At 34.0% G+C, this 16,918-nt stretch overlaps 1 protein-coding gene across 1 annotated transcript in view; it reads left to right on the forward strand.

Moving 5' to 3' along the window:
• The first annotated feature begins 12,251 nt into the window (after positions 1-12,251).
• Positions 12,252-16,918, forward strand: part of Thor (eukaryotic translation initiation factor 4E binding protein thor) — a 29,097-nt gene continuing 24,430 nt past the window's right edge. The window contains exons 1-2 of the mRNA XM_089107965.1: positions 12,252-12,419; positions 14,860-15,003. Coding sequence (XP_088964091.1) covers positions 12,284-12,419; positions 14,860-15,003 — 280 coding nt within the window. The 5' untranslated portion in view covers positions 12,252-12,283. The remainder of the gene's footprint in view (positions 12,420-14,859; positions 15,004-16,918) is intronic.

Raw genomic sequence — 16,918 nt, forward strand, 5'->3', positions numbered from 1 at the left:
AAAAAAGGTTTTATTTTCTATGTGAAATAAGCATTATTTCATAAAGTTGAAAAATCATGTTCATTTCTAGTCGTGTGTTTACCTGAAGGGGGGCCGGGTGGTCCTTTGGGAACCCGGGGGACCTTCGAGGACCGGGATTTTCCTTGGGGGTTGGGATAGGGGGATCGGAGCCCTTTTGGGTTGGGGTAGAGGACCTAACTACACTGTTCAAATAGAACTTGTTTATTATAACAACCACAGAGTTTCACCCTCAAACCTCCTTCAAAAACATCTTCTAAAATCCTCTTTTAAAATGTCTTTTATTGTTTCGCCGAAATAATTCCCTAAAATGTCTAAAACATTTTCGCCCAAATAATCTCTTAATGTAATTTCTGCATGTTACTTTTGTTTTTGACATCCCTGCGCTGTCACATTTGAAATTACTAAGAAACCCCTTTACCGCGTTAATCTCTTCATCTCTAAGATCAAAACATTCGCCCGCTGTCAGACATTCCGGTTATTTGAACCACTTTGTAATGAGCGATTAACATTCATTTTTAGCTGTCAGATTAACATTAAAATTTTTGACCCTTCTGATGACTTATTTTGATAAGAGCTAACTACGCAAAAAGCTAACTGCAAACATATCTTAGTTTAAGCTTGTTTGTTCAACAGCCAACCGTGAAATAGTGGCTTGTTTATAGAGAGTTTGTTTAATGAAATAATGGATTTTTGCATTAGAAAACATCTTGCTTAAAAGAAAAACTACAGGTAAGGTTTATAAAATCTATAGAAAAAGTATGATAAGCTATTTGGTACTTCTGCGTTATAACCACTCTTTTATATACTGCTAATTTGGTTAATGCTAATGAAAGAAAATAGAATAAGATTATTATAGAATAGTTTAGAAACAAATTTAAGTTTAGTTTTACTCATCAAAAGTTACACGCTTGAGAAAATTTGCCTTATTTTCGAAAATACGGAAAGAAAAATAATATGTACATTTACAACTTCAGACTGCACTTGTACATCTGAAGTCCTTGGCAAAGCATGAAGAGAAGTGTCCTCCCGATCTTGACTAGATGAGGCTGATGCATTATGAGAAAGCATCCATTCCCTCTTGAATTTTCTACCAGGTTGCATAGTGGTCTGTATAGAGCTGAGACTTGGCTTGATTGAATTTAATGGTTTGATTACCCCTGTCTCGGCGTTGTCCTTGGATTCATCCAACTTTGTAAGCTTTTGTTGCGATGGCTGATCAACAGCATTCTAAAATAAAAATCATTTTTAGTTTTCAAACTATTTAGCTTACGAGAGGGCACTGCCCCTTCAATACCACAGTACCAAACTCCCAAAAGTTGAAAAAATGACACAATTTAATTAGCTAGTTCAATTATTATTTATTCAGAATATTAACGGAGGGCATTGGGCCTTCAATCCCATATTATCAAACACAAAAAGTTTACAATTATAGATCTTTTTTTCAATTTTATATGCAAAGCTTTTAAAACTTATATACCTAAATTGCGAATACCACAGTACCAAACTCCCAAAATTTGAAAAAAATTACACAATTTAATTAACTAGTTCAATTCTTACTTATTCAGAATATTAATGGAGGGCATTGGACCTTCAATTCCATAGTATCAAACACAAAAAGTTGACAATTATAGATCTTTTTTTTCAATTTTATATGCAAAGCTTTAAAAACTAATATACCTAAATTGCGAATACCACAGTATCAAACTCCCAAAATTTGAAAAAAATGACACAATTTAACTAGCTAGTTCAATTCTTACTTATTCAGAATATTAACAGAGGGCATTGGGCCTTCAAATCCATAGTATCAAACACAAAAAGTTGGCAATTATAAATCTATTTCAATTTTATATGCAAAGCTTTTAAAACTTATATATCAAAATTACAAAATACTTAAAATCAAATAAAAGGGAAGAAAAAGACTCCTAGACATAGCCTAAACCAAAAATTATTAAGTATATAAAGGGGTTCGCCCTCTAGCCAATACCTCACCCTTTACGCTTAAGTTTTTTTTAGCACTTTCAAAAGAGGTATCTATTCTAATTAACCGACCTTTGTGATTGAGGAGTTTGTGATTCGAACAAAATTCGAGCTTTAGGGTAAAGAGCATGATATTGAGGAGGGAGGCGACCTTTCAAATCTGCCGAAACTAATATGCAAATTCTGTTTTAATTTTTTCATGTACGATGAGCCAAAATCGAAGTGAACCTGCCTCTCTTTTTTTTTTTGAATATTTACTAAAATTGAAACACATGGACTGTTTTAATTAACATAGGAAGCGTTTTAAAAGATCTAATAGCACGGTGAAAAAAGCATAAGTTAGGAAGGTTAAGGATATTCTTCCTTAACTTAATGACAAGACAAAAAAGAATTTCTTTTTTATTATAATATAAGAAAATTTTACTCACCAGAAGTCGCTTAGAATATTCCATATCTCTACCAATGTAAATGATCGCAAAATATATATCGATAGAACGAATGAACTATTCAAACTGTAGAAAATTTTAATCTGAAACTTGATTTTATAGTAAAAAAAAAACTGAATATATTAACACCTAGTCAAGGCACACCGGTTTTTTTTTTTGACATGGATTTACCCTAAAAGACATGTAGGCCATATATATACTATGAAATAGAAATCTGGCCTACATAAATTATGTCAGAAACCCGTCCTTCATAACATATTATGTAATCCCAAATAGCACAGGACGGAACATAGTCTACCCAAAGTATAATGCCATGTGAGGGAGTTCTGACTCTCTTTGAAAAGGTGTAGAGCTTCTATAGAATAACATAGGGTACTCACTCTCTTTGAAAAGGTGTATACGTCCCATAGAAATGTTTACCTATATGTCCCATAGAAATGGAAGGTACTACTCTAGTGGCATTACCTTTTTTAAGCCCAGGAAAATCAAAATCATTAAAAGATTTCATTAAAAGCTGAAAGTGATGCTTAAAAAGAAATGCTCAACTGGTCTAGTAGCTACAGGGCAACTCTAAAACACAAAATTTACATTATATTTCCTAGGGTACCTTATTTTACCAATTGTACTTACCAACGGTAATTTCACAATACTAGGCACTAGGCATTGGTCTCACTGGCATTAGTAAAAACTGTCAAAGTAGCATTTACCTGGGCTCAGTTATGATCCTGCAAGCTTTTCATCAATTCTATTCGGTTTATGGATTTCACAGAATTAAGAAAATAGTTAAAGGTTGTTTTAAAGCCATGGGTACAATAATTTTAATTTGACGCTAGAAACCACAAGCCAGAAGCTTTCCATTACCAGCCTAAATTTGCTTGCCAAACTAGGCAATTCTTGTCTTCTCGCGAATATTGGCCTGGCAACTTTTCTTTAGTCGCTATTATCGAGTAGAAAGCAAAGCTGGGATTTGCTAGCAAGCATGCGTGTTAATTATCATTCATGATAATAATTAATGATTACCATTCATGGGCGCCCATAACTGAATTCCAGGGGGGGGCAAACCTCGTCTAATTGGCACTTTTAATGCTATATAATAGAAATCTCAGAACAAAAATATAAAAATAAGGCAACATCATTCAGCCAGGCAGGGGGGGGGGCTACCGCCCCCCCTGCCCTCCCCATATGGGCGCCCATGTTACCATTAGTGATAGTTATTATTACCATTAATGATTGTTAATATAAAAATAATGAAAAAGAGAATAGGCATCAATTACCGCAACCAGATACCAGATAGCCTTTAGTATTGTTGGCTCAACCTGCGATCCGTCATACAGAAGATCTGATAAAAAGCTGTCCAACTGCTTTATTTTTATTTCATCCATGTTATCAAATTTCGTATTTTCGTTGCTGAAATAAAAAAGAGACTAGTGGTTTTAACTACAATCAAATTTCACAGGTATTCATTAAATAGACAAGCATACACTACTAAGACAGACGAGTAGGCTGATTCTTTTTTTTGAAGGGGAGGGAATAATTAAAGAGAAAAAGATAAATCATATAGAAATAAAAGAATAACGAAAATATAAACAAACCACAAAGCTCATACGATTTATTCATGGATGGATGGTACACCCGGCTGTGCGTACAATCGCAATTGCCGTAGGCTGATTCTTTTTTTTGAAGGGGGGGGGGAATAATTAAAGAGAAAAAGATAAATCATATAGAAATAAAAGAATAACGAAAATATAAACAAACCACAAAGCTCATACGATTTATTCATGGATGGATGGTACACCCGCTGTGCTGTGCGTACAATCGCAATTGCCGTAAGAAGTCCCTTAACCCATCCTTAAAACAAGCTTGAGCAAATTAGGTGATACAAACAAGAATAGCAGTGGCAAAATAGTGGTTACTTGTTGAAGGGCAAATAAATCAATAAAAAGGAGTACATAGGATCCATAGAAGCAAAGGAAATCATATGTCATTAGGAAGGGAAAAAAGCATGTTCAGTAAAATTTTCTTTTCCTTGTGCATAATCTCGGGATTTTGAACCTCAGTAGGGGGAGTATCACCCTCAAGTCTCCCTCAAATTACTTATCATTGATAAGATGAAACTTCAAATTCAAGATATATATATATATATATATATATATATATATATATATATATATATATATATATATATATATATATATATATATTTGTGTGTGTGTGTGTGTGTGTGTGTGTGTGTGTGTGTGTGTGTGTGTGTGTGTGTGTGTGTGTGTGTGTGTGTGTGTGTGTGTGTGTGTGTGTGTGTGTGTGTGTGTGTGTGTGTGTGTGTGTGTGTGTGTGTGTGTGTGTGTGTGTGTGTGTGTGTGTGTGTGTGTGTGTGTGTGTGTGTGTGTGTGTGTGTGTGTGTGTGTGTGTGTGTGTGTGTGTGTGTGTGTGTGTGTGTATATATATATATATATATATATATATATATATACTATCTTTATATGTGAGCAATAATTGTATATGTGTGTCAGTTCTCGAAAACGGCTCCATATTTTTTCGGAAAAATTGGTATTACAGTATGAAAAGACATTAAATTGCGTTAAGAGCAAAAAACTGGTAATTTCACAAATATTTGTACAGATTTTGACAAGGAATTACAACAATTCCAAAACCTTAAAAAGAAAACCAAAAGTTTGAAGCTTAGTAGAAATCATTGCTTTTGGGAAAACTGTCATACTGGTATATTCTGGCCTAGAAAACGATCTAGATAGGTGAGAAGTCTGAGAAAATTCGTTAAGAGCCGTAATTTCGTGAAAAAATATATTTATGTGAGTGGCACCATTTTTATAAACATCAGTGTTGCAATGACGTTGTCACACTTATGAGGAAAAGTTGAAGATTTTCAGGTATGGAGAAGTACATTAAATTTCTTAAAGAGCAAAAAACTGATAACAAAAATATTTGTATATATTTTGACAAGGATTACAACAATTTCAAAACCTTAGAATAGAAAACCAAAAGTTTAAAGCTTAGTACAAATCGGACTTGCTGTAATAATCAAATATTTTGAATAGACTCAGTATCAAAAGACATTAAATGGCCTAAAAAACAAAAAACTGGTAATTGCAGATATAGTTGTTTATATTTTGACAAGGGATTACAACAATTCCAAAACATTAAAAAAGAAAACCAAAAGTTTCAAGCTTAGTAGAAGTCGTTGTAAGAAATCAGACTTGCGGTAATAATCAAATATCTTTGAATAGACTTTAGTAGGAAAAGTCACTGAATTGCGGAAAGAGCAAAAAACGGATAATTGCCAAAGTATTTGCATATATTTTAACAAGGGATTACAATAATTCAAAAACCTTAAAAAATAAAATAAAAAGTTCGAAGCTTATTAGAAATCGTTGCTGGAAATCGGACATGCTTTAATAATCATATCAGAGGCAACGCTGTAGCGTTGCCTATAGTAAAGGCCATATGGCTCAAATGTTTTATTATTTATTATTAATTTTTTTTTTTTCCCAGAGGCACTTCATATGGATGGGGTCGTCGTAGAAACTTCAAAGGGGGATCATTCTATTGGACATCGGGAGTTCTAGAGCCCTTTTTAATAGTCGAAAATGATTGGAGGGCAACTAGCCCCCCCCCCCCTACGCCCATCATTCCCACAAACACATCCAACCAAAATTTTGAGATAGCCATTTTAGTCAGCGTAGTTGATTTCCAGATAGAAAATATATTTTTGGGGAGGACACTCCCCCACAACCTTCAGGGCAAGGGGTTTTAAGTTACGCCCTGGGGGCTTATAAGGTTTTTATACAAGGCGTTGTCGTAGAAACTTCAAAACCGGCTCAATCGATTGGAAATTAAAGGGCTAGTGCCCTTTTTAATAGTCGAGAGTGATTGGAATGTAACTAGCCCCTACAGGATACTCCCCCACAACCCACAGGGCAAGGGTTTTAAGTTATGCCCTGGGGGCATATAAGGTTTTTATACAAGGTGTTGTCGTAGAAACTTCAAAACCGGCTCAATCGATTGGAAATTAAAGGGCTAGTGCCCTTTTAAATAGTCGAAAGTGATTGGAGTGTAACTAGCCCCTTCCCCCCCCCCCCCCACGCCCATCATTTCCCCAAACACATCCAATAAAAATTTTGAGATAGCCATTTTGTTCAGCATAGTTGATTCCTAGATAGAAAACATATTTTAGAGGAGGACACTCCCCCACAACCCTCAGGGCAAGGGTTTTAAGTTATGCCCTGGGGGCATATAAGTTTTTTGTAGAAGGAGTTGAATAAGAAACTACAAAAATGGTTCATTAGTTGGGTAATTAAAGGGGTAGTGTCCTGTTTAATGGTAGAAAGTGATTGGAGTGTAACTAGCCCCCTTCCCCCCTACGCCCATCATTTCCTCAAACACATCCAATCAAAATTTTCAGAGCCATTTTGTTCAGCGTAGTTGATTTTCAGATAGAAAACATGTTTTTGAGGAGGACAATCCCCCACAACCCTCTGGGCATGGGTTTTAAGTTATGCCCTGGGGGCATATAAGGTTTTTATTGAAGGCGTTGTCATAGAAACTTCAAAAAAGGCTCATTCGATTGGAAATTCAAAGGGATAGTGCCCTTTTTAATAGTCAAAAGTGATTGGAGGGCAACTAGCTCCCCCCTACGTCCATCATTCCCCCAAACACATCCAATCAAAATTATGCGATAGTCATTTTGTTCAGCGTAGTTGAATTCCAGGTTGAAAATATATTTTTGATGAAGACAATCCCCCACAACCCTTGAAGCAATGACTTCAAGTTATGCCCTGGGGGAATATAAGGTTTTTATCGAAGGCGTTGTCATAGAAACTTCAAAACGTGCTCATTCGATTTGAAATTAAAGAGATAGTGCCCTCTTTAATAGTCGAAGGTGATTGGAGGGCAACTAGCCCCCCCACGCCCATCATTCCCCCAAACACATCCAATCAAAATTTTGAGATAGCCATTTTGTTCAGCGTAGTTGATTTCCAGATAGAAAATATGTTTTTGAGGAGGACAGAGAGGGCTCATTTGATTGAAAATTGAAAGTTCTTGTTCACTTTTTAAGAGTCAAAAGAGATTGAAGGGCAACTAGCCCCTCTCCCTCCTCCACGCCCTAAATGCATCAGATAAAAATTTTGAGATAGATATTTTGTTAAAATAGTTCAAAGTTCTGATAACAAAAAACTCCGGTGTCGACACATTCCACCACGGCCCAGGGGTAGGCGTTGTAAGTAATGCCCTGGGGCATAACTTATTAAGGGGGTTTATAACTTATGGGAAGTGGTTTTGTATGGGAAGAACACATAGGAAATCTATTATAATTATCCAATTATAAGGTTAAAATACATACTCTGTGATAGATGCAAAATTGCTTTGACACACAAACTCCTATTAAGGTCAATTCCAAACAGTGGTGATCCCTTTGTGTCAGCAAGTGAAATGGTCTAAACCCCCTTATTGGAGTTATTTTTTTGAATCCATTCATTGTTGTCAATCGCTGTCCACAAGTTATGCAAGCTGTCTATTGTTCATATATAAAGTTTTTATCAAAGAGGTAATCGTATAGACTTTGAAAAAAGCCTCATTCGATTTAAATTGAAAGTTCTAGATCCTTTATTTAAATTCAAGAATAATCGGACAGTAAGCACCCCTCCCCCCATGCCATAAAAACTTTAAATTTTTTGTAATAAAAAAAAAAAAAAAATTAATTAAAAAAAACTTTCAAAAAAATAAGTTTTTCAAAGAAAAGTAAAGGCCATTTTAAACTTATGCTCAGCAGATACAAATACCTGTTAAAATTCAAACTCAAAACAACCAGAAATAACTATAAAAGAATAAATGAAACCCAAAACAAACAGGAAATTAAATAGACAATCATAACAAATAACATACAACAAGCAATACCATAAATGAATAAATAGATCTTAAAGCGAGTAATGCTTAGATTGAATATGAAAATCAAGCTTAAAACGAAAAAAAATATTTTGGTATTAAAGTATAAATGAAACTTAAAACGAACAGAAATTAAATAACAATCAATGCGAACAAACATACAATACATATTAATGTAAATGAATAAATAAATCTTAAAACGAGTGAAACTTAAATTGAATATGCCAATCAAGTTTAAATCGAATTAAAATAACTACAGACAGCAGTTTGGGTATCGTCTCACTACAGAAGTCTAAAAACTACTGCGTCATTGGCGCTTTGCTGAAAACGAATTACATTACGAATGTTTTCTTTTTTACTTAATATAAAAAATAAATATTAAAATTACAGTAAAATTCTGAACTGATGAGATTTTAGCAATTAATATCATTATGCATCAAATATTCAGGTTAATTTATTATTTCTTTTCAAGATTGGTCAAGACAAATATAATTTCACTACAAGCAAAATTTGGATATTGCCCCCTTCTTTAACTCTAAAAACTTAAAGCCTTCTGCGTCATTGGTGCTTCACTGAAAACGAATTACTCGTATATTACAAATTTATTATTTCCCAGTTCTTATAGCATTGAAAATGAAAATAAAAATTACAATGAAAAAATTTTTGAACTGATGGATCTGTCAACAATTAATATCATTATGTACCTAATATTCAATTTGATTTTGTTTATACTTTCCAAGACTGCTCCAGACTCATAGTTTTGCCATTTTTATTTTAACTCTGCCATTTTTTGTATCTAATCGTGTTAGTTTGTTATGAAAAAATTCTTTGGCTTCTAGGCATTTCTATTTGAGAGGAAAACTGCACCTCAAACTTTGTGGAAGATTCATTTTTTTGCATGAAACAAAAACATACAATAAAAAATCAAGCTTCGGAGGGTTTCACCCCTCGCAAGCAAGTGCCATTGGTATTTTTGAATCCGCATGGTCAATTTCGGGGGTGGAGGGTAGGCTAATTCTCGTAGCAGCCCCATTCCGTCGTGGTATGGTTCACATTTTCAACACCTGGCGTCCGGACTATCATATAGTCTACCAAGCATACAACTACCCCAAATCAGTATCAATAAATAAATGAAACCCAAAACGAACGAAAATTAAAATAAATATTAGAGTCAAAGTCGAAACGAGCATAAATTAATCTGAGAGGGTTCAAAACCCCTATGCTTTCTAAAAGCCAGAATATAATTTGTACTTTACTGAACAAAAATTCAAATGAGTTTACTGAAAAAAAATGTGCATTGTCAATTTAATTGACATATGCTGATATTTATTCCCTAAAATCTTAAATAATTTTTGATTTCTTAAAGTTACAAAAGTGAAAATATTTCAAAGAATTGTTTTCAGTAAAGCGCCAATGACGCAGTAGGTTTTAGGCTTCTGCAGTGAGACGATACCCAAACTCTTGTTTGTAGTTATTTTTATTCGATTCAAATTTGATTGACATATTCAATTCAAATCTTACTTCTTTTGAGATTTGTTTATTCATTTACATTAATATGTATTGTGTTTTTGTTTGCATTGATTGTTATTCAATTTTTGCTTGTGTTAAATTTGATTTATACTTTAATAGCAAAATATTTGTTTTAGTTTCAATCTTTATATTCATATTCAATCGAAGAATTAATTGATTTAAGATCTATTTATTCATTTATGGTATCACTTGTTGTATGTTTTTTGCTATGATTGTTTATTTAATTTCTGTTTGTTTTGGGTTTCATTTATTCTTTAATAGTAATTTCTGGTCGTTTTGAGTTTGAATTTTAACAGGTATTTGTATCTGCTGAGCTTAAGTTTAAAATGGCCTTTACTTTTCTTTGAAAAACTAATTTTTCGGAAAGTTTTTTTAATTAATATCTTTGAATAGACTGCAGTATGAAAAGACGACAAATTCTCTGTGGTTAGAAGACAAGCAACAACGAGAATCCATACATAGAAGCGTGCCGAGTACCGGAGCCCGGCGGCGACGCCACCGGGTTTCCGGTACTATATATATATATATATATATATATATATATATATATATATATATATATATATATATATATATATATATATATATATATATATATATATATATATATATATATATATATATATATATATATATATATATATATATATATATATGCGTATGTATATTACAGATGAATAAATATTGTGACAACTAAAAAAAACATTTGTAATGATTTAGCCAGTGACTTATTTACAGCAATCAAAAAGGCATATTTAAAACATTGCAAATCAAATACTCGGGAGAAAGAGTCCCTCGCAAATGAAATAAGGACACAACTTTACTTAGCAAAGTGTGCAGTAAAGCATTTTCGCAAAGTTTTTATTTATCCAGACGGATGTAAGTACATACAGTGGAAAAATTACATGGTATTCAGTAAAGGTTTTTTGGCTAATTCTAATTTACACTTCCATATGAAGGCTCGTACAGGAGAAAATACTAATAAATGTAAGATGCACAGCCGAATATTTTCTCCGAGTTCTAATTTGTCCACTCATATGAAGTTCATATGAAGTTTATATGAAGTTCAGGAGGTTGTTAAGTTCATGTTTTCTTATTCATATTTTCTTGTTGGTATATATATTTTTTCTCTCTCTTTTGCCTGTTCCTTCCTGGCGACGTAGCCTTGTAATTTTAATTTATCCACATATATGAAGTTCATACAGGAGTTCGTGAAGTTCATGTTTTTTTATTCATGTTTTCTTTTTGTTGTATGTTTTTCTCTCTCTCATTTGTTCCTTCCTGGCGACGTAGCCTTACAGGTGAGACTATGTCAAAGTTGTTTGTTACTGTAAATTTATTGGATAAGCAAACTCAGAACTCAACTCGAAATCCATATTTAATTGCTTTCCAGATATTATTCTCCCCAGCTATGCTAGTTGGAATCAAATAAGGGTTCCTGTAGATGTTTAGATGGTGTTCCTTTGAACTTGAAATTTGCTAAATCTTGCATAGATCAATGTAAAGTAAATTTGATTTCTTATTTTTTGAAAGTTCGGAATCGTTTTTGGCCTTGACTTGATGGTCGATGTGGCCATTTTTTCAGCATTGACATGCGACAACCATAACAGGCGCAAACACAATGACACGTTGAATGTGAATTGACAGCTAAGCTAAATTATATGAGAGACTGATAAGATTGGAAAATAGAGCTGGTCTCCAAGAAGAAAAAATGTCAACGCCATCTAACATCATTCGGTAAGATTGCAATAGCGTCTTTGCCTGTTTTGTTCTACTTGGCGCCGTTGTACTGCTTGTGATGCAAACATCATCAATTTTGTTTACTTTTCAATTTTAGATGGTAAGGTTATACTATCTTCGACACTTGTAGCTTTTTGAACCTACGCTGTAGAGATTTTCTCCACTATAGTCAGTCAAAAAAGGTAAAGTATCACCCTTATGTCAATGGATAAAGTTATATTCGTCTTGGTTTTTCCGCTTGATGACAGGCTGGAGGAGTTTCTCGGTCAACCAATCAGGTCATTTGAATTTTTTTTTTCTCTCTCTACCCGTGTAATCGACTTTAAGAGCTCTCTTGTAATTGTCTTACCAAGGACATCTCAAACATTTATGCTTACGTAAAAATCCGTTTTTATAACCATTAGAAATGACCGTGATGATCGAGTATAAAAATAGTGGCTGTTTTTACAGCAAATATATACCTCGCTGAAATGCCGATATATAATGAATCTCTTCATTTTCACATTTTCTTGGTTTGTAGAGTTAATGACAGATTTTGTATGCCATTCATTGTCTAACATTTGCAATAATACAATAAATTGTAAAATATTTTATTCCTTTTTTTTGGACGTACTAAAATTCAATTTTCTGTTTTTTCGCCACAACTAAGAATTGTTTTGTTGATTTTTAGGATGGAAAAGAAAGGAACACCAAACCAAACACCTATACATGCCATTCCAAGGCGAATCAAGGTGAATGATCCGTCAGAATTGCCAAACGAGTATTCTACAACTCCGGGTGGCACCTTGTATTCAACCACACCAGGAGGTAAGTTAACTGGAGACTGGCGCGCACTCAGGAATGTATTTCTCAAGGAGGAGATACGATCTAAAAAAGCTATTTTACGGAAAATTGTCAGACATTTAAGACCCGCAACGGGGATGGTACTAGCTTAAGGGGAAGGCGCGTACTCCTTTACACACGTACATCCGCCCATTATTTAGTCCGTAACTCAAGCAGTTGATTCTCAGTATTTCTTTTTAGGCAATTGAATAGTATTAATGAAAGCCTAACATCCAATGGAAAGATAAGAAAAAGATAAATAAACAATTGAAAAATTACTTGAAACAAATCACATCTGACTCGGGAATGAAGCCTTCCCGGTTTTTTTTGTAACGAGTCTTATCTTGTATGTACTAGACGAATTAATTCTTTATTTTAACTTGTATGTGAACAGAAATTACGAGCTAGATTGCAATCCCCCTGAAACCCTGCTTTGGACGGAGGCAGAATTTTACCAAGTAAAAGTTTTGAGATAAATCTCTAGTATTCTTAAATTTTGAAGAATATATTTGGAATTTTTATTTTTCGATTAATATCTGAATTTAAGTCTAAAGAGCCCCTCTTATCAGGGCAAATACAGAATCAGTGTTTGAGGAGGGGGGGGGGGGGCATCAATAAAAACTTGGCTCCCGAGTCGGTATTTTCGCCCCTGGAATTAGTGCAAGATTTGACCTTCTCTGGGTTGCTACGTGTCCCTAAAACCTCCCTCCAGACCCGCCCCTGCCTCTTGTTGATAAAAATCCTACTTTATTTGAAAAGTAAATGCACTCAAGTGAGGCCTGTTTCTCTAAACATTATTATTCAGGAGTTGAACTTTAGTGTAATGAGTGGAAGAAATGAAACGAACAGAAATAATATACAAAAGGCAACTTTTTTTCAAATGGAAGTAAAGAGCGACATTAACACTCGAAATGAATAGAAGATATCCTGTGTACGAGAGGGGTTGCCCCCCCCCCCAAAAAAAATACTCGTTCTGTTCTCTCAAGCTCTGTATCCCTCACCTCAATGCTTCAAGAATGAATAATCTGGGACAAGAGCAACGGAACAAAGAGTTCTTTTTCAAGGCAATGTGTAAATAAAAAACCATCAGTTATCAAACAGTTGTTTTTATTCCATTCAAAAATGGTTTCAGTAAAGCAGTAGTAGATGTTTACCTTAAAAAAAATAGAGATTTGCGGGGAGGCAGTCCCCCGCTTAAACGTTTTTCTAGTTTTAATTGTTTATAGCTTTTAATTTTAAAATCACTTCCTACTTCCACTTGACAAAATCTGTTTTTTATTTGTATCATGAATGTTTCTAATTGCACCTGATTTCAATTGCGAAATCAGCCTTTTCCCAATATTCACAATTTTCCCTCCTCTTTTTATAGAGTTTTATTTGGTGTTTGTAGTTACATGTAGTTTTATATAGGTATATGTTGTCTTGCATTTCACAAATGCAGGAATAAAGTTTAATTTTGTTACCAAGTATAGTTGTTACAGTGAATTTTCGAAATCTAGTCAACATCGACACTCACTGGTGAATGTTCCAAATTTCTTTTTCTCTTCTTCGATTCAATTAGCTTTGCGAGTCAGCCTTTTGGTCGTATGCAACCTATGATGGTAAAAGTTTATCAGTTAAAGTTAGGTTAGATTATGTTAGTTTAGACTAGGTTAGGTTAACTTTGGGTATAAATATCAGAAATGGGTTAAAAACCTAACTTAGGCTAACCTAAACCAAAGTAAGATCATTCAAACGAGTCCAACCTAACATAAGATCCCATCATCAAACCTTGCATTAAATTGAAAAAATTGATTAGCAACGGTTACCTAGTCCAAGGAGAAAAAAAAGAAGGTATTTCGGACATTCACCGGTGAATGTCGGCATTAAACAGTTTCTGGGTATTCACCGTAACATAGTTACGGCAAACTAAACCCTAGTAATAAACTAAACAGTCGCAACAACAAGTAGGCTTTGTTCAGATCCAAGCAAACAACCATTGGTTTTCCACGTGGGAGACTGAGTACCAGAACATGAGGAAACAAAGTATAAGAATATTTTCTCGATATTCTTTTTGGGAAACATAAAAAGTTTTTTCTTAATCAAATTCTGGCCAGAAATCCCATCATACCTTTCGAAAGCCATGAATTGTTTTTCTGTTTTTCTCTTATGGCTGAACAAAACATTCAACAAACTAACATTGCTTTGCAAGAATGCATCTTACCTATTGAAAAAAGTTTAATAATTTTCTGAACGCAAATAACCTTTCGGCCAAACCCCATTAATTTTTTTCCTTAAGAATTATTTATTTACTACTTTTCCTTAGAAAGCATAGAAGTAGCTGTGATTGTCTGCACTAAGGAGGAAAGGTATATATGGTAAACCTTGTTTAATATAAAAAATCAGTTGAAAAATTAAAACAAAAAACTTCTTCTTATCTTTTTAGGGACCAAAATTATATATGATCGTTCCTTCATGAAAAACTTGAAGAATTCGCCTTTAAGCCAAACACCGCCAAAAGGTGTTTCAAACTTTCCGTCAGAAGTACTAAGGAATGGAATCAAAGTAGAACCGAAGCAGGCCAAAAAAGGTAACTTTTGGATATGTTGTTCTCCTTTCTGTATCGATGCTCCTATAGATATGCATATACACAGGAATTTACTTTGGTGCAAAAGAGTCGAATCGTGCTAAAAAAATGAAGGGGGGTCATTCTAAACCCATTGAATGGGTAGCGGAAATTAGGATGACTTGGCGAGAGTGAAAGTATAAGAAACTATGTGAAATATCTTTGATTTTTCGTTACGTAACCATGGGACTAAGCCCCCCCCCGCTTACATGCTTGTTTTTAGTACGTCTCCAATTGTGCAATGCTTACATTTATTGAAACCTCAAAAACATTACGTCGCCACTTGTCTTAAGTTATTGGTTCTTGTTTGATGTAGAATTTCAAAAACTAATCGAAATTTACTCCTCGATCTTTGTTTTAACTAAAAAAAACTTATAGATTGAAAATTATTTCAATGAAAAAGATTTTGGTAATGAAATAAATAAATATTCAGAAAATCGTACAGCTAGCAGACTAGCTGTATAGCAGGAGTAGCAAAGAATCTGGGCGTAACTTTAAGAAGGTCCACGCCCAGAGCAGAAAATATGGATTTTCGTGATGAAACTTCAGTTAAACTGTATTTTTGGGTCTGTTTTTTAATAGTAAAAGGAAAATTTTCTGATCAACTGTAATTTAATTTTTTCTCATAAGAGTAAATGTTTGAGAGACTAGATAATACCATCCTGCCGATTATTGTAATGGAGAACACATGTGAGTTTTATGTGTTGTGAGGAAAATTTTCTGATAAACTGTAATTTAAATTTTTTCTCATTAGAGTAAATGTTTGAGATACTAGATAATACCATCCTGCCGGTTATTATAATGGGGAACACATGCGAGTTTCATGTGCTGTGAGTTAATGTGTGCAGTTCAGTTGTGAGTTCATGACAGACTGCAAACTTCTTTGAGAAAAAAGGGTTTAGTAGTCAGTGTGGTTATTCAGAAAATCTTGAGTTTTGCAGTAAAAGTGCACAGAAGTATGGTCAACGGGATTCCAGGTTGTAGCAAAACCGCCACCATATTAAACTTCTGGAACAATGATGAACCACCATTATGTGTGGTTGCTAGTGTGTACCGGTCCATCTTATTACTTATAAATTTTTATTCTTTTAATTGCGGCTGCAAATGATTCCATGTGAAAAGCACGAGTCTTTTGGACTTTAAATTTTAGAGACTTGCAATTGAAAATACATTGCCGTCATTTTTGCAGATATATATACATAGTCTTAAGGATTTAGTTGTCTTTTATGGTTGATAGTTTTAGGGCAGGGTGTTCTTTCTGGGCGCTATCTATAGATCAGATAGATAATTGAGCTCACATTATAATCGAGCAGAAATTTGGCAGAATTCTAGACAAGCTACTTTTGCTGTCTTGGAAAGTAGTTAGGTTAGGAAAATGAAACTTACGGATTCATCAACAGACTAAAGTTTGTCCCTGGGAGGTATTCTGAAGTACCTACCCTCACTCATTCTCCCTCTAGAGGGCACTGACCTTTGATCACCTTTAAAAATCTTTGTGTTATAAACGTGAAACCTTGCAAAATAGATCTTCTGCTTAAATGAAGTACAAAAACGTATTTTCAACTTCATAACTTCGCTCAGTCCGAATTTACGAGGTTTCATAAATTTGTAAATTAAAAAAAAAACTATTGGTATAGCTTAAAATTCTGCTAAAATAACAGGAATTGCATTTTCAAAACTAAACCCAGAGGAAAAGAACCTGAAAACTGAAAATTAAAGTTTAATGTTGTTTTGTCCAAATTCAAATAGATATAGACTTATCAAGTAGGCAAATTTCTAAGACTGAAATTTGAACAGTAGTCATGAAAGCAGTAGTCAAGCCAAAAAGGAGATTTCTTTAATAGGGGAAATGATAGGGGCAAGACCTGAGTTGCCTCTA

The sequence above is a fragment of the Artemia sp. Qi Xiang Cuo genome, chromosome 2 (assembly GCF_049724085.1).
Source record: "Artemia sp. Qi Xiang Cuo chromosome 2, ASM4972408v1, whole genome shotgun sequence".
Lineage (NCBI taxonomy): Eukaryota > Metazoa > Arthropoda > Branchiopoda > Anostraca > Artemiidae > Artemia > Artemia sp. Qi Xiang Cuo.